Consider the following 24,500-nt stretch of genomic DNA (forward strand, 5'->3'; position numbering starts at 1 on the left):
TTGGTATTTGTTTTACTATACTGCCTAGGAGTCCTAGTACAATCGCAGCCTTGTACTTGACTACATTATGTACAACCTTTGTCCCTGCCCCACGGAGTTCACAATCAAATGAAAAGCCATTTCAGTGCTAAGTACCTCTACCTGCATGCAGCTTTCCTTATTAATCAAAGTATTTTTGAATTTATTAACATAAGAACTGGTTGGCCTGCATACAGGTGGTTTCAATCTTACACTAGAATTCCTTGCCTTCTAAATCTTTAAACATGCGTGAAAAGATTTCACCTCTCAATATGGAGATGCTAGAAAAATAGCTTTGACATCCAAAACCAAATCCTCTTTATTCTCAAAATTAAGGATTTTTTTGTTCCTTGTTCAACAGCTCTTAGCTTTTGGGTGCCCCTTTAGTGCCCCTTTGATATTAGGCAAGTCTTGAGATATGTCTTTAATCCACTGTCCTTAGAGTGGCAACAAGGCTTTTTTAACATCCTTCCAGAATTGAAGATGGGTGACTTTAAGAGACTGTATATGATAATTAGCCTAACCCTTGGCATAAACAGACCCTTAACTATGTTCTACTTACTTTAAAGGCTAAACAGTCTGTTCCACCTTACTTTGAGCATCACAGCTAAATGCACCTTTCCCAGACCTGAAGAAGAGCTCTATAGGGCTCCAAAGCTTGTGTCTCTCCCCCACAGAAAGTGATCCAATAAATATTACCTCACCCATCTTGTCTCTCTAATATCCTGGGACTGACACAGCTACAACTACACTGCATTCCCTATTTCTGTAAGGCGGCTGGGGGGAGGGGGGGGAATAGTATCTAAACCACCAGATGGGAATTAGAACAATTCCATCACTACATCATTACTTTCAATTTTCATTGCATTTTTTTTTGTAGAACTGTCTTCATGTAGGCAGAAGTCCAAATAAAATTCAAGGATCAGGCATTAAACTATCTTCAAAAATATGCCTACTTAATATAAATACAGTAGTATAAAACTAGGTTTGTGGGAGATCTATTTATTTATATTCCCCAGGAGCTAGGAGTCCTACACTAAGACCTGGGCTGAACTGTGTGAGGCACTGTACAAACCAAACACTGTTTGTTCCTTGGAGCAGAGACTAAGTTCAAAACAAGAAGTAACAACAGCTAGGCAGACATAGGAGTACAAAAAAAAAATACAAGACAATGTGACAGGGCCCCAGTATAGCATCAAACTGTTCTTGAGTTGTAGACAGCAGTGAGAAGGACAATAATTAGTTTTGCAGATGTTCACAGGGAGCTCCTCCCACCTAGGATGTCAATATAAGAGAAAACATGAACATGCTCATTTGAAAATTTAGTGTGTGTGTAATGGAGGCTGGTACAACAGGCTAATCAGAGGCAGGAGTCAACATCTAAACAGCAAAGGCAAGATGATAGGTAGGGTGGGCCTTCAAAGTAAAGACAAGCAGCTTCTTTTATGCAACAGAGATGAGGAAACCAGTGGAGAAATGCAAAGAGATGACATGCTCAAAATGTCAGCCTAAGAAAATGATCTTTGCAGTATCATTCTGAATGAATATGAGCAGAGTTGGATGTTGTCAAGGCCAGAAAGGAGGATGTTGTAGTAATCAAGCTATGAGATGAGATCTTAGAGAAGAGTTTTAGCTGTGTGAATGATTTAAAAAGGACATCTCTTAGAGAGGTTATGCAGAAAGAAATAAGACTTAGATGCAAGGGGCGAGAGCGGTTCAAGTGAAAGACACCTATGTGATAAGCCTGGGTGACAGACAGGAGTATGGTGTTGTCCACAGCGATTAAGAAAGTAGCAGCAGGGAGAGGGGAGAAAGATTAAGATAGCAGGGTGCAATTTTACTTTGGACAGGAGGCAGAGATGGTGGTTGAATTGGTGTTTCTGAATGAGATTACTTTGAGAACCTGTAAAGGGACAAGAGAAGGGATAAACAGCACAATGCCTCCCCCAAAAGCACTGGGGGAAGGATGAAGAGGATCCTCCAAAGTACATACTGAAGGAGTGATTAGAGAACTAGGACAGGACAGACTAGCTTTACCCATCCCCACTGAATTCTTGTACTTCCATCAAGATATTTACATTGAGTTGTAATACTCATCTCCCTAATTCTAAAAATGTAGATCAGTGGTTCTCAAACTGTGAGTCATGACCCCATTTTAATGGGGTCATCAGGGCCAGCATTAGACTTCCTGGGACCCAGAGCTGAAGCTAAAGTCTAAGCTCCACCCTCCACCCAACCTGGAGCAATGGGGCTCAAGCTGCAAGCCCCTTTCCCCCCAGCAGGGCTTGGCCTGTGGCCCCTTTTCCCTCCCACCCAGGGCATCAGGGCTCAGGCTCCACAAAGGGGTGGTGGTGCAATGAAGTTTGAGAACCCCTGGTGTAGATGATCTTACTGCTTATTTCAGGTTAGTGATGTTATGCTTATGCAGTGGAACCACAATAATGCAGCATCATTACAAGTACTCAGCATAGGGAAATAGAACATGATTGCTTTTTAAGAGTCTAGATTCCCACCCAGGCACTGAAAAGGGTATTGATCAGCTCCAGGTGCTGAGGTAGGCAGGGAAGTAAGTAGTACTTATGTTTAAAGGAGCAGTCTATTTTTGTAGAATGAACTGACCTGCACATGACTCCTCCTCCCACATCAGTGCTTAAGTTCATAATACTTGCTTAGGCTTGTTTAAGTACATCAAGTTTAAACATGTAAACATATACTTCCCTAGCAACAATTGTGCAGCATTTTGATTATATGGTTTTGGGTAATGACTTGCAAGAGAAACAAGTTGAAGATAAGTACTAAGTGTTGTAGGATAGTGTCCTAACAAGCTTGATAATGTCACTTGGCAGTAATTTGGTTCTTCTGAATTACTTATTAGGGTCCACTAGGATTAAAGAGCATAGACAGTGTGTTAACGTTGAGGACCTACTCACCATTTATGCCAAGTTATTTATCTTTATCTTGCCCAGCTGTCACAAACTCACCCTCCATAAGCCTAGACCATAAGTGTATGTCTACACTTAAAAATGCTGCAGCTGCACCTTGATAGCCCTTCAGCGTAGACATTAACTACACCTACGCCAACACCAAGATTTTCCCATAAGCATAAGTAATCCACTTCCCCAATAGGCAGCACCTATTCCAACAGGAGAAGAATTCTATTGACCTCTTGTCTACATTAGGAATTTACAACAGTATACTTAAGCATGTGAAAAATCCGAGATGTATAAGAGAGAAAACTATACTGATTTAAGTTCTTAGTGCAGATCAGGGTTTAGTGTGTTGCTACCTCATACAGAGGGATTAAAAGCTTCTTTCAACCCTAAAGAAACATTTTCAAGAATATTCTGGGAAATGGGGTACAGTTATTTTACTTATGTACACTGTATATTACTGCTGTATTTGAGCACCTAGGAGGTTACTAAGACTGATCAAAATTGAGCTGTTCTAGCTACTCACTGTACCTCCTTTCCAATCCCTCTGTGAGCATAAGGATTTTTTCTAATCCATTTTCCTCTTCCCCCTACTGCATTGCCCTACCACCATCACATCGTCTAGCTTCAATTTCTGAAATAGGTAACTTAAGAAAAAGGAGATCTTGCATTTCTGAAATTAATGGCAAGATGTGTGGTAATATCTTCTCAGGATATTCCACAGCTGTAGAACAGCTGCAATCCTAGTTCTATACATCATCTTTGGACAGTTATATGCTTCTTCTTGAGGTGGTGGAGATGGCATTATTGACATGGCTTGGATCATCTTATTGGGGGGTATTGCAAATTAGGACATGGACATTTGGTTTGTACTAGTATTGAATGGGGCAGTCAAGAGCTGTAGGATTGTTTTGACAGATCACAAGTACCAAAATTCTGACTTCCAAAGGAGTTCCCCCCCCCCCTTTTACCTTAGGTCTTGTCTGCAAGTTGACTTGTTCCTCATTTATTCCCAGAGTGTGTCCACCTACAGGGTTAATCAGGAAAATCTCCATGTTTAGAAAAGCCCTCAGAGTGGAAATACAAAAGGTGTGAGAAAACTACCCTTATAAGGAGTGAAATAGTAACAAAGAGTCTATTACCACTAACTATAGGAACTCTATGGCCAAGGTTGAAGCTCTTGCCAACTTTACTGAGACTCAGGAGGAGAACATAAACCCTGATAATAAATTAACTAACTCTTCCCCCAATGCCATGGTAATCCCACCCAACCTAACCAAGAGAACACAATTATTTTTTTAATATTCTCAACTTCCCAACATAACATTCTCCTTTGTTTGTTTATGTTTGAGAGTCTGCAAGGACTGTTTCCCTTTGATTATAATTGGCAATTTTACACTGCAAAAAAGAGAGATGAAAATAAGGCTAGTTTCATTAACTGGAACATGTAACCAGAAAGGGAAGCTGTTATGTATGTAGTTTTATGACAGACAAGGCAGATGCCTTTTAAGTAAAGATTCTAGTGGGAAAGGGTCACCAGTGATGCAGAAGTGTCAAAAGCTGCATTAAGTAGAGGTAATGTGACAAAGTTTCCTATGCTCTTAACAGAAATAAAGGATCATAAGAACGGCTACTGAAGTTAGAGAAATTAGCTCAGCCTTTCCACTGCTAATCCTCTACCAATAGAGGACACAGATTGGCATGAGCAGCACTAGATCTGTAACAGAGGCAGAGTACTAGGAAAGTCCCTTAGTTTTAAAAAGCTACTCCAGCAGCACAGCTTTGCCTCTCACCATACTTAAATATATGCCTATTTCCAGTGAAGGAATTACTCTAGGAAATATGCAGAATAGTAAGTGTACATTTAAGGGAAACCCACGTAAAAAGCCACTACAGGACCACTGTAGCTCACGAAAGCTTACACTCAAATACATTTGTTAGTTTCTAAGGTGCCACAAGTACTCCTTTTCTTTGAGCTACTAGAGTTCTCGTAAGACTGATCAGGCTGCAGTCCCGCTCTTATTTCAACACAGACCCTTGTGTTAAGGCCCAGTTCATCTTTGCACCCAAGTGAGGTTGTTGTGAGAAGCAACACTAAAGTTTAGCTAGTGGAACATGCTTCTGTAAGTTATGCTCCAAACTTGAATGGAAGTTTACAGGACGGCCTACTATGCAAAAAAATTTTGGTTGAAAGTCAACTCAAGTGGAAGGTTTTATCAGATATAGATTGTCAGAGTAACTGTTCAGAAGGTTGCTATTTTTTACTCTTCAACTGCTAAACAATCCACTGCTAATTTTACACTATTGTCCTCCTAGTTATCCAACAGCTTGATGTCAGAAAGAAAAGCTTCCTCTAATATAGAGGCTTCTTATAATCAAGACTGCAAGGGACAACTGTTCTTTGGATCAAGAGGGAAACCTGAAATGGTTGATGACATCCTGTTGATGATAATCGAATTCCAGGCTCATTAACCCCATAAGGGTTACAAGATAAAGAACTGGCAGCTCATGTCAACACAGTACACACAAGTAAAGCTTCAGGGTGCTGTATCAAGGAGTTTTGAAACTGAAAACTTTAGAACAGTTGCAAAAATGAATTTAGGGAAGCCTAGTGAGAAACTGATCGATACAGTTGAGCCCAAATGCCTTTCATTTAACTTAGGGTTTTACTCTGAGTGTAGCCTGGTCTTAGTCAGATGACTATGGGCTAGACTAGAGAAATACCAAGACAGCCTAATAGGAGCTTAGAGTGACATCCACCCTTCTTTAATTTACATTACACCCTCCATGCATGTCCCAGCATACAAGTTACAAATTGAGACTTGCACATAGGTAGGTCTAAGCAGTTCTAAAAGAGTGAATTTATATCACCTTACATAACCTTGAATTGGTGCTTAGCACTAATGCTGCATAACTTCAGAATGATGGGAACTAGCTTCTGATGTAACAGATGTATTTTACTATATATTCCTATGTATAAAATTTACTGAGCGCAAGTGGTCAAGAATAGAGATGAACAATCTGGAAAGGATACAAAATTGTCCCTTCATTAAACTAACATGAATAGGAAGCAGCCTCATCTTTCAGTTAAGGAAGCAACTAGTAACATGGCTTTGAGGTTGTAAAAACATACTAATTTTACAGCAATGTGATCATTAAGTCTTTCTATACATAGAAAGTTTAATATGCAGTATAAAACTTTATTAAAAAGATATTCAGTTCTATGTAAACATTTAAAACAGACAAGCAGTAATTGCACAGAATATTTATATAATACACAACTGAGAGAAAAAGAGATACACATGTAGACTCCATTAACTTGGTTTAACTGTTGCTTTTCCACATAAAACAGTCAACTGGCTCTGGGGGGAAAGAAAGCCATTTTAGACCAACTTTATTGGCAGACATTAAAACTAGAGTTGATTAAACTCTGCAAGACAGCTAAACTGAGGAGCAAATCTTCAGCAGTAGAGTAGTAGGATAATGTACAGATTAGCAGAGAGGGCAGAACCATCTAGCTGCTGCCCAGTATTTAGCTTTTTAAAAAGACACCTCCCCACCCTGTGCTTGCAATAGAGACAGAGGCATGCCAATACTGTAGCTGTCAAATCTTCAGTCTGCTATAATTCATATAATTTAAAGTAAGGTCCCACCATCTATAAGGGTGGCTCACTTTTCCATATAGTACTCATTACCTATGGATATTTCACTGTATTTCTAATATTACATACTAGCCAGGTCTTAGAGTCCCCATTACAAAAACCTCTTGGAGGATGGCCACTAGTTGGCATAAAATTAGTAGTGGTGGTTAGCAGCAGAGTACAATTTCTCTCCTGGAGAGAGGTATATAAGCACACCGTCAGAATGTTGGGGGAGGAGTTACTGTCCAAGCTTAGTACAGATTTGATGGGACCCTTATAGTTCTTATTCAGAGAGTGATGTACTCCATCAGTATACATGATGTGAAACTCAGCTGTCTTTGTTTTGATTTGCAAATTGACACATTGATATTAGTGAGAAAAGCAGAGTTTCTTCACATGGCAGGCAGGCAGGCATGAGGAGAAGAAAAATTCTGCCCTTTCTTTAGAAGCAATGTCACCGACAGGACTCAATATAATAGACCTATACAAAGCCTGTCTCTTTCTAGTAAGGGGACAATGTTGCAGCAACATTTCTCCCTTACTAGAAATAGTTTGCTCCTTGCATAGGTGATTTGAAGACGAAGTGCCAGGACTGCTGTGCAATCTTAGACTATTTACAAGACAGTGGTTCTGTAAACTTACCACTAGATTATGAATATGCTGAACCGTGTCATCATTAAGCAACTCGACATTGATGTTACGGAGGTCTTCACCAGCAGAACAGAGAGTCTGAGCATAATCACAAAGTTATTAATTTTGAGATAAAACTATTCAGCATGTTTCACATGAATCACCATATCAGTTTTTCTTACAACCATAAACATATGCCTTAACTCAACTTCAGTGAACAGCTTTATTGGCTCAAAAGAAATTCTGCCCAAAAAGTTAGTCTGTACATGTCTCTTTCCAAGTTATCACTGGCTTTAGTTATGACTGACATTATGAACACAAGTTAATGGGCCATTAAACTAGGGCTGCTGCTGGTCAGGGAGCCAAATCTAAGTGGAAATAATTCAAGGAACAAGAGTTCTCAGCACACCCAGGGCACAGTGAGATATAAGTTTTGTTAGCTAACCAATATCCATCAACTTTCACAACCAGAATCCCATCTTTCAAAGTCAGCAGTAGTGCAGACTGAAACAAGTTATTCACAGAGAGTTTCTTTAGTCCAAGTGTTCAGTTATTTTAGACTGTACAGCTCTGTGAAGGTGTAGGGGAAATACATCAAATGCTTATTTCACATCACTAATCCTGGTCAGTATAGTCATTGGAATGATACCTAGAAACCTTCATCATAGGTCCAAGTGTTCAGACAAGAATCTAACTCATTTACTAGACAGACACTAATGCAGTATTTAGCTGTTACCACTCAAGAAAAAGATCTTTGAGTCATTGTGGATTGTTCTCTGAAAACATCCACTCAATGTGCAGCAGCAGTCAAAAAAGCTAACACAATGTCGGGAATCATTAAGAAAGGGATAGCTAATAAGACAGAAAATACCATATTGCCTCTCTATAAATCCATGGAATGCCTACATCTTGAATACTACATGCAGATGTGGTCGTCCCATCTCAAAAAAGATATATTGGAATTGAAAAAGGTACAGAAGAGAAAACAAAAATGATTAGGGGTATGGAACTGCTGCCATATGAGACGCAATTAATAAGACTCAGACTTTTCAGTTTGAAAAAAAAGAGATAACTAAGGGAAAGGATGATAGAGGTCTATAAAATCATGCCTGGTGTGGGGAAATTAAACAAGGAAGTGCTATTTACTCTCTTATAACACAAGAGCTAGGGGTCACCAAATGAAATTAATAGGCAGCAGGTTTAAAAAAAAAAACACAAACAAAAGGAAGTATTTCTTCACACAAAGCACAGTCAACCTGTGGAACTCTTTGCCAGAAGATGTTGTGAAGACTATAACAGTGTTCAAAAAAGAACTAGGTAAGTTCATGGAGGAGAGGTCCATCAATGGCTATTAGCCAGGATAGGCAGGGATGGTGTCCCTAACCTCTGCCAGAAGCTGGGAATGGGTGACAAGGGATGGATTACTTGATTACCTGTTCTGTTCATCCCCTCTGGGGCACCTCACATTGGCGACTGTCAGGAAACAGGATACTGGGCTAGATGGACCTTTGGTCAGACCCAGTATGGCCATTCTTACGTTGTTATAATATGGAAAGTTAATAGAAATGGTCATTTCAGAAAGTGACCATTTTGAAATGCCGTTTTGTTTACAAGCTGCTCACTTAACTCTAGCAACTACTACTGCTAGCAAAGACAGGAAAAAAAAATTTCCAGATACCCTTTGTTTATGTATCTGCCAGAAAGATTCATTTAAAGCAGGTGAAATTGAAAAGTTAAGGTTTACTACCTTTCCATCAGCCAGAGGTATATTTACAAAAGGAACAGCTTTTTCCCGAGGCACTGAGTTACTTCTTAGTGACATGGCTTGGACTTTTTCTCTCACAGGTACAGTTCTTGAGACAGCTATTTGTGGTAGTCTAGAAGTGGAATACAAGAACAGAGTTTCACCTCTAATAAATTGCAATTTCATGTCCTACAGAGAGAGCCATAAGAGCCAATGTGATTCAGTAAAAGGCAGACTCCAATACTTGAGAGCAAGTATAATGTTTCAGGCATCTTTAACCTGATGGAGACAGACTCTTGATACAATGACATAATAATAGCAGGCCAGGGTAATGCTGTGAACCACTTTGTTGCTTCAAGGCTGATTTTAGCTATCTTACTGTAAAAGATTTCATTTCAGAAGGTTGTTTCTGCCAGAAGCAAGTTCAGAATTACCAATTTTAAGAACATTTCCAGCTACAATGTATAGTTTAACTGACTGGAAGTATTTGTATGAATTTAAACAAAATGTTGCAAGTATTTTCAACCAAGAGTGAATTATTTCAGCTAAAATTAGAGTACTGAAAATTTGTTTCTAAACTGTTGTGTTTCCATAAACTATAGTCAACACATGTAGAGAAAGCGAGTAGTTTGTGCCCCATTAAGCCAGCTTCAGAATGTAACCTTAACGATGAAAACATAGCCAGTACCTCCAGAATTTCAACACAAGTGTAAACTGTATCCACTTCAGTCTCTTCCCCCATCCTCCTCCATGAACAAGAGCCCTTTTATAGATAAAAGCCACCTACCTTTCCTAAAATCCTGCAGTGACAGACACTGTACTTACAAAAAGAAAAGGAGTACTTATGGCACCTTAGATGGTTCAAAGGAGTATTCCTTATTTAGTATCCAGATATATATGGTTGTAAGAGAGTTTAAAAAGAAAAAAAAAAAAAGATCAGTTGTGTTATGACCTGAAAGGCTTACCTTCTAGAAACCCGTGGAGCAGATTTATAGCTTGCAGCTGTGCGATCAGAAGTAGGAGCCTTAAAATGCCTCACATTTGGAGTAGAGCATGCAGATCTGTCAGAAAAAGATCATTTGCTTTTACACAGTACAGTGCTTTTAGTCTAGAGAGTTCCAGTTATGAAACAGATATTTTAAATTCCCTAAGCAGAAGACTGCTAAATCAGACAATGTTACAGTACTCTGTAGTTATCTACTTAATGTTGCTTTAAAAAGGGGGGGGGGGTTGGGGGGCACAGCAAATGTGAAGTTCTTTACACAGCAAGATATAATCCACCAGAATCTAGCCTATTTAAGTCGAGGGGGCTAGAAGCAATATAGGCTTATTTGTATTAGAAACTGGCTGAGAGCGCACAGTTTCTGGACATAGTTAAGTGAAGGTTCCAATTCAGTCTCCTGGCAGTTTTAATCAAAAGTGGAGGAAGTATTCCTAAAATCAGTTCTCACAAGAATTCTTGAGAAGCCACATCTGAACCACAGTCAGAACAGCCACTTCTAGTTTTGGATCCTAATGGGCCCATAAAGATGATTTTGGAGCGAGGGATTGAAGCCCTCCCCACACACAGAATTGAGCGAGTTTGCTTCAGGACCTGGTGTGAGCAAAATGCTACTGAACATTAGGGAAAAACCATACACCAGAGACTGACACAACAGGTTTTGCCTGCCTGAGGAGCTGACTAGTTTTACGGATTTGAAGATTATCTGTAATACTAAATTAGGAATCTGAATAACTAAACCTAGTTAAGGCTTTCTAGTTTTCTTCTCATGTATAGTAGGAGTTGATTCAGCATCTAGAGTACACTTTAAAAGAGGACAGAAGGTGTATGTTGAACTAGTGGACACATTCAGATTTTTAAAAAGTGAACAGTTGCAATACGTAATTGCACAGATTTTTATGCCAATTTGACTGGAGACATCAGTCCCTCCGATTCGCAAACCAAAGAAGAGTAGGGTAGACTTCGGCTCATTTTTGCTGTAAGTAGCTCAAATAGATATTCCACTACTGATATTCATGCAAATCACTTTCAGCAGTAAAAATGAGCAAAAAGTATTACCGTACAGTTTGTTATTCTTATTAACTGTAACATTTCAAGTTACTTAAAAGGCTACTTTCCTCCATTAAATGTTATCTAGTTAATCTTTAAATTGTAGACTTTTTTTTTTTATTTATTATAAAAATGAGTACTTGTGGCACCTTAGAGACTAACAAATTTATTTGAGCATAAGTTTTCGTGAGCTACAGCTCACTTTGTTCGATACATGCAGTGGAAAATACAGTGGGGAAATTTTATATACACAGAACATGAAACAATGGGTGTTACCAGACACACAATAACAAGAGTGATCAGGTAAGGTGAGCTATTACTAGCAGGAGAGAAAAAAACCTTTTGTAGTGATAATCAAGATGGGCCATTTCCAGCAGTTGACAAGTCTGAGGAACAGTAGGGGGTGGGAAATAGTTTTACTTTGTGTAATGACAGATCCACTCCCAGTCTTTATTCAAGCCTAATGTAATGGTGTCCAGTTTGCAAATTAAATTCCAATTCAGCAGTCTCTCCTTGGAGTCTGTTTTTGAAGTTTTTTTGTTGAAGAATTGCCACTTTTAGGTCTGTAATCGAGCGACCAAAGAGATTGAAGTGTTCTCCGACTGGTTTTCGAATGTTATAATTCTTGACGTCTGATTTGTGTCCATTTATTCTTTTACATAGATACTGTCCAGTTTGGCCAATGTACATGGCAGAGGGACATTGCTGGCACATGCTGGCATATATCACATTGGTAGATGTGCAGGTGAACAAACCTTTGATAGTGTGGCTGATGTAATTAGGCCCTATGATGTTGTCCCCTGAATAGATGTGGGCACAGCTGGCAATGGGCTTCATTGCAAGGATAGGTTCCTGGGTTAGCGTTTTTGTTATGTGGTTGCTGGTGAGTATTTGCTTCAGGTTGGGGGGCTGTCTGTAAGCAAGGACTGGCCTGTCTCCCAAGATCTGTGAGTGAGATGGATTGTCCTTCAGGATAGGTTGTAGATTCTTGATGATATGCTGGAGAGGTTTTAGTTGGGGGTTGAAGGTGACGGTTAGTGGTGTTCCATTACTTTCTTTGTTGGGCATGTCCTGTAGTCAGTAACTTCTGGGTACTCTTCTGGCTCTGTCAATCTGTTTCTTCACTTCAGCAGGTGGGTATTGTAGTTGTAAGAGCTCTTGTAGATGTTTGTCTCTGTCTGAGAGGTTGGAGCAAATGCGGTTGTATCTTAGAGCTTGGCTGTAGACAATGGATCGTGTGGTGTGGTCTGGATGAAAGCTGGAGGCATGTAGGTAAGTATAGCCGTCAGCAGGTTTTCGGTATAGGGTGGTGTTTATGTGACCATCGCTTATTAGCACTGTAAGGTCCAGAAAGTAGATCTCTTGTGTGGACTGGTCCAGACGGAGGTTGATCATGGGATGGAAATTTCAATCTCTCTGGTCACTCGATTACAGACCTAAAAGGCACAATTCTTCAACAAAAAAACTTCAGAAACAGACTTCAACAAGAGACTGCTGAATTGGAATTAATTTGCAAACTGGACACCATTACATTAGGCTTGAATAAAGACTGGGAGTGGATGTGTCATTACACAACATAAAACTATTTCCTGCCCCCTACTGTTCCTCAGACATTCTTATCAACTGCTGGAAATGGCCCACCTTGATCATCACTACAAAAGGTTTTTTTCCCTCTCCTGCTGGTAATAGTTCACCTTACCTGATCACTCTCACTACAGTGTGTATGGTAACATCCACTGTTCCATGTCCTCTGTGTATATAAAATCTCCCCACTGTATTTTCCACTGCATGCATCCGATGAAGTGAGCTGTAGCTCACAAAAGCTTATGCTCAAATAAATTTGTTAGTCTGTAAGGTGCCACAAGTACTCCTGCTCTTTTTGTGGATACAGACTAACATGGCTACTACTCTGAAACCAGACATTTTTATATTAAACACACAATTGTATGCACAAGTGTATACATTCAAATGGATTGCACTATAACCCTTTAGCGGCCACCCCATTTTGGGGAGTGGGGGGGGGGGTCATCTGATTCAAATTTACTTCAGCAGAGTACATCACAAAATCTGATCCAGCTTGTGTAATGTTCATTAAATTCTTTCTCCTTAGCAGAGTTAAAAAAAAAAAAATCTACACTGCTGTTTCTTTGAAAAGCCACTCAGTCCAAATAAATTACAAAAACTACTGAAGATCATGGTCTTACCGAGAGAGAGAGTGGTTTTCTTTGAGATGTATGCCAGAAGCTAAGGAAACCAGTGATTTTGTTTTAGACACCTTAAAACAAATAAATAAAGCATTGTTAGAATAAATTACATTAAATGTAATAGGACAGACTTTCAGATGAAGACTTAAACCTCCTAAAACCCTTGTTGAATAGGGAATTATACCCACTTTATAGATGAGTAAACTGAGGCACATGAAATCCCTATGCTATAGCTTCATTGTACAGAACGGTTTACTGTCTTGCTTGTCTTGACAGTTCAGTACACCACATAACACTGTTTTCGAATGAGCCATTTTGGCACATCTTTTTGCTTGATATGGGGGAGAAGACCCATGTCATAATGCCCAGTTGAAACTTGCAAGTCATTGAGCAAAACCAAGTCCCTGAGTTGTGGGACAGAGTTTAGATTGGATAAGTTGATGCAGATGCAATGCTTTTTATCACTGTTTGTCTCTAAAAACAACCCATTCAAATATGGAGAGGTATCTACTGAACATAAAGTGGGCATCAAACAGTTATGTTTTAACAGAAAAATCAAGTTAGGGACTTTAGAGTCCCATCATATCCCCTAATGATTCAGTAGGATGGACCCTTACCAGAAAGTTATTCAATTTTAGGAGGAGACTTAAATAGTACTGAATTTACAGCCGGTGATTGTTGTACATACTTTTATTAATTCATTATCCGTTGATTACCAAACAAGCTCACAATAGGATTTTATATTAAATTTAATTAAAATAAGCATATTGGACCACAACTAATTTTGAATTAAGTTGTTTTTTTTTCTTTTTTTTTAAATAGTTTATTTTAAGATGACAAGCAGGCAACTGACCAGGGACCAACTGAGGTAGTCTCAGGTTTCAGGACAGCTCTAGCCCTGGTTATTTTCCTTTAACACATACCTTTTGAGATGCTTTCTTGGCAGGCACATTCTCCTCATCTTTATATTCAACAATTGTAGTTACCTTAACTAAAAAAACAAACAAACAAAAAAAAGAATTCAAAGTGGATTAGAAATACAAGGAATATTAACAGCTCCAGCGATGGGCACCACAACAAGCCCATTTAGCTCTACATTGACTGTTAGTAGACAAATAGCAATTGATTGCACCATTTGATGGCCATTTGGCACTCAGTTCAATGCTTAGGTGGATTGCAAGTGTGCCCAACATCATAACTACTGTATATGGATCTCCACCCTCATTGACATATCTGGGATGCCAAGGATACCAAGCGACTCTCTCACCCTTAGAGGTGAACCCCCCCTCCAGAGTAGGTTCAGACCCTGACAGAGGTGCAACATTTCTACTGCACCTGTTCTGAGATTAAAGAAAAAAAACTCTTTTACAGAGATGAGGTGGACCAACTTCTGTTGCAGAGAGAGACAAAGTTTCAAGCTACACAGAGCTCAGGTCTGAGAAAGGTACTGAGTGTCACAGCTAAATACAAGGTCAGACAGTTTAGCAAAAGTAGTTAGCACACATTCTAAGGGACTATTCAAGGTGAAGTGGCCCATTAACACCCTTATAGTCAGAGGACAAAAGGGGATTAGTGGGGTTCAGATTGTTGTAATAAGCCATAAATCCAGTGTCTTTGCTAGAGACTAAAAACCATGGTTTTAATAAAGTTATGAATGTAAACTCCCAAACTCATCTTTTAAGTGTGCAGGTTTCCTTTAAGGATGAGGACTGATAGGTCAGATACAGAGTGATCACTTATTCTTTTACAGACAGAGTAGTCCATCAGATAGGTAACCGGAATGGGACTCCCCAGGAGACTTGCATTCTACTCCCAGCTCTGCCACTGACTTTTGTGACCTTGGGAAACTCACTTCACCTATGTTCCCTTCCACCCTTTATTCAGATTGTAATCTCTTAGCAGATATTTTTACAGTGCCCAACACAATGCTGCACCACTCTGCTTCCCCCTTCCTGCAATCCCAAATATCTGTTGGGACTTCTAATAAGACTGGAACTTTTCAGCTTGGAAAAGAGACAACTAAGGGGAAGGATATATTGGAATTGGAAAAGGTTCAGAAGAGGGCAACAAAAATGATTAGGGGTATGGAACTGCTACCATATGAGGAGCAATTAATAAGACTGGGACTTTTCAGCTTGGAAAAAAGAGACTACTAAGGGGGCAATATGACAGAGGTCTATAAAGTCATGCCTGGTGTGGAGAAACTAAATAAGGAAGTGCTATTTACTCCTTCTCATAACACAAGAACTAGGGGTCACCAAATGAAATTAATAGGCAGCAGGTTTAAAAAAAAAAAAAAAAGGAAGTATTTCTTCACACACACAGTCAACCTGTGGAACTCTTTGCCAAAGGATGTTGTTAAGGCCAAGGCTAACAGCGTTCAAAAAAGAACTAGGTAAGTTCATGGAGGATCAGTCCATCAATGGCTATTAGCCAGGATGGACAGGGATGGTGTCCACAGCCTCTGTATGCCAGAAGCTGGGAATGGGTGACAGGAAATAGACCACTTGATGGATTACCTGTTCTGTTCATTCCCTCTGGGGCACCTGGCGTTGGCCACTGTCGGAAGACAGGAAACTAGGCTAGATAGACCTTTAGTCTGACCCAGTATGGCTGTTCTTATGTAGGCTTTACTGTAATAAATTATACATTCAGAGTACCAAAGGGAGTCTTAATAACAATACTGCTTTTGCAGTCACTAAATTCATACCACTAATAAAAAAATAAATCAGATACTGGTAATCCATGCCATGAAATCATTCACCTCTTTTGCTGCAATTCCTCACCAGCCTGCTATTTGGAATGTCCTCTACAGAGCAGTCATTCTAGAAGATATTTAAAGAACAAAGTGAAATCTGTACAATCAGTAAATTTCCCCAAGATGCACATTTATGTTAGCTTAGTGGAGAGGGTGACTAAGTTTGTAAAGTGAAGTTTTACAACGTGTTTTCAGAGATCGTAATCTTTACCTCATGCTGGAAACTTTCAGCAAATCCATTTTCAGTCACATGCACAAGACAGGATGGGAGTGAATAACTAAACTTGAAGTTGTGGCAACAATATCTGTAAGTTACCCTAAAAGAGTCAGATACAATGTGCAGTAGTTTCACACTATTATAGGCCATTGTGTCCTGCCACGTATTTTTGTTTGGCACTTTTTTTTTTTTTCCTTAAATTAAGCTAATAGCAAAGAATGTTCCCTTTAAAGTTCCTTTATGTTGTCAGTAAGAATTTAAAATTTTCCATATTTAAAGTTCTGCTACAATTTACAAACACTTACCGCTACAACAGCAGCAGCTACAACAGCAGCTTCCTCTCCTCCTTGCAGGTCTGTTACACAAGGGGAAAAAAAAAACAAACATACATACCCTGTTTACAGTAACTACTATTTGCTTAACTGGATCGGGGTGGGCAAACTTTTTGGCTCAAGGGCCACATCTGGATATGGAAATTGTATGACAAACCATGAATGCTCATGAAATTGGGGGTTGGGTGCAGGCTCTGGGGTATGGCCAGAAATGAGGTTCACGGTGTGGGAGGGGGCTCTGGGCTGGGGCAGGGAGGAAGGCTTCAGCTGGGGATGCAGGAGGTTACTCTGGCCTGCGTCGGAGGGGTTTGGAGGGGGACCAGGGCTGGGGAAGGGGGTTGGGGCACAGGAGGGGGCCAGGGGCGCAGGCTCCGGGCGGCGCTTACCTCAAGCGGCTCCCAGAAGCAGCAGCAGCAGCAGCATGTTCCCCCTCTGGCTCCTATGCAGAGGCATGGCCAGCTGACTCAGCATGCTGCCCTGTCCACACGCACCACCCCTGCAGCTCCCATTGGCCGCAGTCTCCAGCCATTGGGAGCTGCATGGGCAGCGCTTGGGGCAGGGGCAGTGTGCAGAGATCCCTGGCTTCCCCTATGTGTAGGAGCTAGAGGGGGGACATGTTGCTGCTTCTGGAAGCCGTGCAGAGTGGGGCAAGCCCCCAACCCTGCTCCCCGGCTGGAGTGGGGCAAGCCCTGGATCCTGCTCCCCAGCAGGAGCTCGAGGGCTGGATTAAAATGTCTGGTGAGCTGGATGCGGCCCCTGGGCCGTAGTTTGCCCACACCTGTTCTAGATGAAGGCGAGAGCCTGGAAGAGAACAAGTTATGCAGCTGGGGAGAAAGCTGTGATGCACCACTGATGCAAGAAATTGACCTTGATTGGGTTGGTATGTCATTTGTACAATTTCAAGCCCGAAAAGAGAGTTTTAGGGCTTGTCTTGATGGAGAGAATGCACAGCAAGCTGGGGTGTGAATCTACAGAGCATTAACATTCCATGCCCTAACCATCCATGTGGACCTTGCTGCTACTTTGGAGTAGGTCAAAGTGCATCTGGGAACTTATGGTGCAGATCAACAGGGTCCACATGGACAGTTAGTGTGCGGAAAGCTTGTGCACTGTAGATTTACACCCCAATATGTCATACACTAATTCAATATCTGGACAAGCCCTTCATTTCATAATTCCTTCAATTCTGAAGGCCAACAGCTCAGATACCAGCTTTCCCCACTATTCTAGGGTACTGATACCTCTAAAGGAGCTACGTATATTCTCACAAAACATGGTTTGTAACTGAAAGAAAAGGGAAGGAAAGTTTACATTTAAGGCACTAGTCACAGTTGTAACTACTTTAGACTGGGATTTTAGCAGAAGCTAGGCATCCAGATCCACTTTGATTAACCTTAGATTCCGTAAGCATATCCTGATTTGGTCCCATATGAGAGTTTCACTTGGGAAGAGAACACTCTGAAACCTGTCACTTGGGAAGAGAAACTTCTGAAACCAATATTCCTATAGCAGCAAATTACTGCTGCTGTCTATCACAGATGGAATTGATTCTATTATTTCATAAGTAGAAGTTGGAATCAAAACCGTCTTAAGCCTAGTTACTTACATGGTGAGAAGATTTGATAGTACAGGGCTCTATTGCTTGGAGTCTTTAAATCTAGACAAAGTGTCTTTCTAATATATAGAAGCTCACACAGAAGTTCTAGGTTTGATGCGGGAGTTTTTGGGTGAAGTTCTATGGCCTGTTTTATACAGGTCAGACTAGCTGATCAGAATAATAATTTCTAGTCTTTATGTATGATTGCATCACAATTAAAATGTAATAAATTAACTCAATCAAGGAAGTAGCTATCAAAAAGTAATAAGCAAATAACAGTCTACTCAGCAGTTCTCAAACTTCAGCAACCTGAGGACCCCCATTTTGATATAAAAATTTTCAGGGACCCTCAAGCTCCTCCACTCAGCCTCAGGCCCCACCCCTTCCCCCCAGGCCCCACTGCACCTCTTCCCACCCCCCACTCACTCCATCCCCCCTCCCTGTGTTGTTTGCGCTCCCCTACGCTCACTCACTTTCACCAGGCTGGGGCAGGGGGTTGGTGTGTAGGAGGGGGTGAGTGGTGCGGGCTCCAGCCAGGCAGCGCTTACCTCACGTTGCTCCCAAAAGTGACCAGCACATCTCTCTGACAGCGGTTACTTAGCAGGGGGGTCAGGGGGTCTCCAAACACTACCCCTGCCTGCAGGCACTGCCCCTGCAGCTCCCATTGGCTGCAGTTCGCCAATAGGAGCTGCAGAGTCAGCACTCGGGATGGGAGCAGCGCACGGAGACCCTCTGGCCCTCCCTCAGGGGCCGCAGTGACATGCCGGCTGCTTCCGGGAGCGGCACAGAGCCAGGGCAGGAAGGGAGCCTGCCTTGCCCCCACTGCGCCTCTGGACTTTTGGCGCCTAAAATCTCCCGGTTTCGCTTCAGTAGCCTCTGGGAGATACAGCAGTTCCCCAGTGTGCAGGTGCTGGGAGGGAGGGAGAGGAGTTGAGGGAGGAAGGAAAGGGGAGGTGTAGACGAGCAGGGCCCACAGAAGCCCTGGAGTACCGTTGGGGACCCCGAGAGGTCCACGAACCCATTTGAGAAACTGGTTTACAGGGAGGTTTAGCGCTACCCTTAAGACATGAAAGTAGATGGAATGCATGCTTATAGATAGCATGGATAATGCTAAGAAAACCACACTTACTAAGCAAGTCTTTTCTTTTCATTTTTCTGACAGCAACGGGCATCTTCAGTAACTCCACTCTAAAAGCTTTCTCAGCTGTTTGCATAAGTGAATCAATTTCTTTCTTCATTTCTTGAAGATTGTCTTTGGCTTCAAATAAAAAAAAACAAACAGACCTGTTGCTCAGTGTACAATACACTTCCAAGTGCATTAATAGTTTGCCTGTTGGGTAGTACCTTTGTTCCAGTTAAAGAGTTAAGATCATGTATTTACAGGGGTCAGTCAGTTTGACTAGAAGTTCAGCTTAATTCAAAAAGAAAAGGAGTACTTGTGGCACCTTAGAGACTAACCAATTTATTTGAGCATAAGCTTTCGTGAGCTACAGCTCACTTCATCAGATGCATACTGTGGAAACTGCAGAAGACATTATATACACAGAGACCATGAAACAATACCTTCTCCCACCCCACTCTCCTGCTGGTAAAAGCCCATCCAAAGTGACCACTCTCTTTACAATGTATATGAAAATCAAGGTGGGCAATTTCCAGCACAAATCCAGGTTCTCACCCCCCCCAAAACACACACACACACAAACTCACTCTCCTGCTGGTAATAGCTTATCCAAAGTGACCTTACACTCTCCTTACAATGTGTAGGATAATCAAGGTGGGCCATTTCCAGCATAAATCCAAGTTTAACCAGAACGTCTGGGGGGGGCGGGGTAGGAAAAAACAAGGGAAAATAGGCTACCTTGCATAATGACTTAGCCACTCCCAGTCTCTATTTAAGCCTAAATTAATAGTATCCAATTTGCAAATGAATTCCAATTCAGCAGTTTCTCGCTGGAGTCTGGATTTGAAGTTTTTTTGTTGTAAGATAGCGACCTTCATGTTTGTAATTGCGTGACCAGAGAGATTGAAGTGTTCTCTGACTGGTTTATGAATGTTATAATTCTTGACCATTTATTCTTTTACGTAGAGACTGCCCAGTTTGACCAATGTACATGGCAGAGGGGCATTGCTGGCACATGATGGCATATATCACATTGGTGGATGTGCAGGTGAACGAGCCTCTGATAGTGTGGCTGATGTTATTAGGCCCTGCGATGGTGTCCCCTGAATAGATATGTGGGCACAGTTGGCAACGGGCTTTGTTGCAAGGATAGGTTCCTAGGTTAGTGGTTCTGTTGTGTGGTATGTGGTTGTTGGTGAGTATTTGCTTCAGTTTGGGGGGCTGTCTGTAGGCAAGGACTGGTCTGTCTCCCAAGATTTGTGAGAGTGTTGGGTCATCCTTCAGGATAGGTTGGAGATCCTTAATAATGCGTTGGAGAGGTTTTAGTTGGGGGCTGAAGGTGACGGCTAGTGGCGTTCTGTTATTTTCTTTGTTAGGCCTGTCTTGTAGTAGGTGACTTCTGGGAACTCTTCTGGCTCTATCAATCTGTTTCTTCACTTCCGCAGGTGGGTATTGTAGTTGTAAGAATGCTTGATAGAGATCTTGTAAGTGTTTGTCTCAGTCTACATAGCCAGACAATCCTGCTGTCAGGGTGCCAATGCCTGAGATGATGGGGCGCCCAGGATTTCCAGGTTTATGGATCTTGGGTAGCAGATAGAATATCCCAGGTCAGGGTTCCAGGGGTGTGTCTGTGCGGATTTGATCTTGTGCTTTTTCAGGAAGTTTCTTGAGCAAATGCTGTAGTTGCTTTTGGTAACTCTCAGTGGGATCAGAGGGTAATGGCTTGTAGAAAGTGGTGTTGGAGAGCTGCCGAGCAGCCTCTTGTTCATATTCCGAGCTATTCATGATGACAGCAGCACCTCCTTTGTCAGCCTTTTTGATTATGATGTCAGAGTTGTTTCTGAGGCTGTGGATGGCATTGTGTTCTGCACGGCTGAGGTTATGGGGCAAGTGATGCTGCTTTTCCACAATTTCAGCCCGTGCACGTCGGCGGAGGCAGTCTATGTAGAAGTCCAGTCTGCTGTTTCGACCTTCAGGAGGAGTCCACCTAGAATCCTTCTTTTTGTAATGTTGGTAGGGAGGCCTCTGTGGATTAGTATGTTGTTCAGAGGTATTTTGGAAATATTCCTTGAGTCGGAGACGTCGAAAATAGGATTCTAGGTCACCACAGAACTGTATCATGTTCGTGGGGGTGGAAGGGCAGAAGAAGAGGCCCCAAGATAGGACAGCTGCTTCTGCTGGGCTGAGAATATAGCTGGATAGGTTAACAATATTGCTGGGTGGGTTGAGGGAACCATTGTTGTGGCCCCTTGTAGCATGCAGATTTTAAGTTATGCAATGCTACATGTTCCTAGTATCTGACTGGCCTCAAACTGGTAAACAATTCAACGTTTTAAAACTAGCATTATCCTTATTGAGGTACTTATATGTCCTCATCACCTTAGTCGTCAAGTGTCTCACCACTATTAATTAAGCCTCAGGACACTCCTGGAAAATATGGAAAGCCATCCCATTTTTACAGATAGATGAGAGAAGGATAGATTATCCAGTTTGCCCAAGGTTACAAAGCCATTAGCCATTAAGTGGAGGGAAGGAAAGAGACTGCATAAAATTAAGTTTAACAACATTTTAGGTAAATAAAGTGTATTTCTTTATTTAAAGAGAGTGATGATAAAGCTATTATTACCTGCATACGAGTTAGCAAACCAATTTGTAGCGTCACACCTAGTAGGAAAAGTCTAAGGGTTGATTTTTCAAAGGTGCTGAACAAATCTATGGTTGTTTAGCAACTTAAACTAGTAGTTTGGCCTCTTTTGAAGGCTATTGTTCAATGGTGGTTAGTCATTAAGTGCCTTGACAGGCAGTTTATAATATCAAATGTTAACATTTAGTAAGTTGTGCATTTGCCAAAGCTATATTTCTTTATCCTTGTATTGCATGCCGTTTGAATTGCCAGACTGATCTGATCAAATGTAGACTTCAGTAGCCATTTCCCATTAGTTTCAGTGCAGATGGTCAGTAAATATTAGAAGGCCTCTGTTGATTTTACTGGAATAGTTCCAAGAAGTCTAGTTCAACTAATTTCATTAGAAATCCTTAGACCATAATAAGTCAGCTTGTTGCCTCTGATAACATCAAGCTTACATATCAGGACTGAAAAAAGAAAAGAAGTACTTGTGGCACCTTAGTGACTAACCAATTTATTTGAGCATAAGCTTTCGGGAGGCACAGCTCACTTCATCACACAGCTGCTACTCTGAAACATATCAGGACTGATGTCACATGTATGTTTTTTTTTAACTAGACATGAATTATGTAGTTAGAAATCAAATGTAAATACATGTATTTATTCGTTCTGCAGACAATAGTCATCCCAATAGAAGTTGTACAGGGTAGTTCTGTGCCCCAATGCTTAAGTTGAAAGTGCAGATGGAAAGTTTCCACATTCATAAGAACATGAACAGACCCATGAATTCTACGAAGATGCTAACTCCCTTTATCTACATCCTGTTTGCACAAATCCAAACTTTATCTACTAGTGCTCACATGTTTGTTCATTTTTTAAAAATGAATGCGTTTCCATTTGTCATTGTGTCTTTCTTTCAAGTGTTTCGCCATTTCCGCTTTTAAGGCATCAGCCTTAGTGAACGAAATCTAGGAAGGGATTGTAAAGAAAACAAACCAAACATTTAAGTCGTATTTTCTAACTGGAAGTTGTGCTGTTGTTCTCAGCTACCTGCCTCCTTTTCTAGCGGAGGATAGGAAGTGGGCCACTCTGTACTAATACAACGGGCAGCGCCCACCACAAGAGCAAGGATGCACTTGCTCAGTGTGATCAATATCCCCCTTCCTCCCTCACGCTACCAATTAACTGGCATCAGTCACCGTGACGGTCCCTCACAGCGCCCACCTCACCATGCGGAGCGGGCCGAGGCCGGCGCCCCCCCGAGTAACGCTGCTCAGGGGAAGCCACTTGCTCCGGTTTGGCCCTGCAGCGGGAGGGATCGGATTTGACCCGATACCCAGGAAGGCGAATCGTCTGGCCAGCAGCGGTAGCCCCAGACCCTGGGCCAGCCCTCGCGTGGCGGGAGAGCGGCCTCCCGCCGAGCCCGCTCCGCACGGAGACTCACCTGCCGACCGCCCCGGGCTGAGGCCCCAGAGACAGCGGGCGGGACGGGAGAGAGGAAGATGCGCGGGCCTGGAACGGAGAAGGCCCAGCAGCCACCACCCCGGCCTCGGCCCCCCTCCCGAGTGGCTGGCTGGGGACAGCCCCCCCAAGCTGCCCGTTCTCCGGCCAGAGCCTCCGCGCGGGGAGGGGCCCGGCCCGGGGCAGCGCCTCACCCTGCTGGTTGAAGCCCCTGAGGAAGAGGCTGATCCGCTGGTCCTTCTGCTCCTGGGTCAGCGCGCCCCGCTCTGTCTCCACACCGGAGTCGGCGCTGCGCTTCTTGCCCGCGGCAAGGTACTTCTTCGGCGGCATGGCTGAGCGAGCGAGAGCCGCAACCTCCGCTCCGCTCCGCTCCCGCCGGCCCGGGGAGCGCTTATAGCCGCGGGGCTCCCCCTCCTCCGCCGCGGGGGCAGCGGCCGGACCCGCCCCCGCAGGGCTCCACACGGCCTGGGCCGAGAGCAGGGGTCACACCGGAGAGCGCCCCCTGCCTGGGCCGAGAGGAGGGGGTCACACCGGGGAGCACCCCCTGCCTGGGCCGAGAGGAGGGGGTCACACCGGGGAGCGCCCCCTGCCTGGGCCGAGAGGAGGGGGTCACACCGGGGAGCACCCCCTGCCTGGGCCGAGAGGAGGGGGTCACACCGGGGAGCGCCCCCTGCCTGGGCCGAGAGGAGGGGGTCACACCGGGGAGCGCCCCCTGCCTGGGCCGAGAGGAGGGGGTCACACCGGGGGGCGCCCCCTGCCTGGGCCGAGAGGAGGGGGGTCACACCGGGGAGCGCCCCCTGCCTGGGCCGAGAGGAGGGGGGTCACACCGGAGAGCGCCCCCTGCCTGGGCCGAGAGGAGGGGGTCACACCGGGGAGCGCCCCCTGCCTGGGCCGAGAGCAGGGGTCACACCGGAGAGCGCCCCCTGCCTGGGCCGAGAGGAGGGGGGTCACACCGGGGGGCGCCCCCTGCCTGGGCCGAGAGGAGGGGGTCACACCGGGGGGCGCCCCCTGCCTGGGCCGAGAGGAGGGGGGTCACACCGGGGGGCGCCCCCTGCCTGGGCCGAGAGGAGGGGGTCACACCGGGGGGCGCCCCCTGCCTGGGCCGAGAGGAGGGGGGTCACACCGGGGAGCGCCCCCTGCCTGGGCCGAGAGGAGGGGGTCACACCGGGGGG

The 24,500-nt window shown here is 43.2% G+C and overlaps 1 protein-coding gene across 5 annotated transcripts in view; it reads right to left on the reverse strand.

Annotated features, from left to right (window-relative positions):
* Nucleotides 1–23,819, reverse strand: part of LOC140896254 (borealin-2) — a 185,346-nt gene extending 161,527 nt beyond the window's left edge. For 2 of the 5 annotated variants that reach the window (XR_012154489.2, XR_012154488.2), the window contains exons 1-9: nt 23,523–23,819; nt 19,251–19,379; nt 16,498–16,547; nt 15,982–16,042; nt 14,141–14,208; nt 13,218–13,288; nt 9,929–10,024; nt 8,967–9,096; nt 7,232–7,318 (exon numbers count right to left, since the gene is read on the reverse strand). Coding sequence is in view for 3 of the 5 variants with exons in the window: in XM_073307756.2 (XP_073163857.1) it covers nt 6,263–6,310; nt 7,232–7,318; nt 8,967–9,096; nt 9,929–10,024; nt 13,218–13,288; nt 14,141–14,208; nt 15,982–16,042; nt 16,498–16,547; nt 19,251–19,379; nt 23,523–23,658 (876 nt within the window). In the remaining 2 variants the exon portion in view is untranslated. Of the gene's footprint in view, nt 1–5,969; nt 6,311–7,231; nt 7,319–8,966; nt 9,097–9,928; nt 10,025–13,217; nt 13,289–14,140; nt 14,209–15,981; nt 16,043–16,497; nt 16,548–19,250; nt 19,380–22,727; nt 22,836–23,311; nt 23,481–23,522 lie in introns of those variants that run through there. The other 3 variants (XM_073307754.2, XM_073307755.2, XM_073307756.2) reach the window with 3 other exon arrangements.
* Nucleotides 23,820–24,500: the final 681 nt, after the last annotated feature.

The sequence above is a fragment of the Lepidochelys kempii genome, chromosome 12, assembly GCF_965140285.1.
Source record: "Lepidochelys kempii isolate rLepKem1 chromosome 12, rLepKem1.hap1, whole genome shotgun sequence".
NCBI classification, from domain to species: Eukaryota; Metazoa; Chordata; order Testudines; family Cheloniidae; genus Lepidochelys; species Lepidochelys kempii.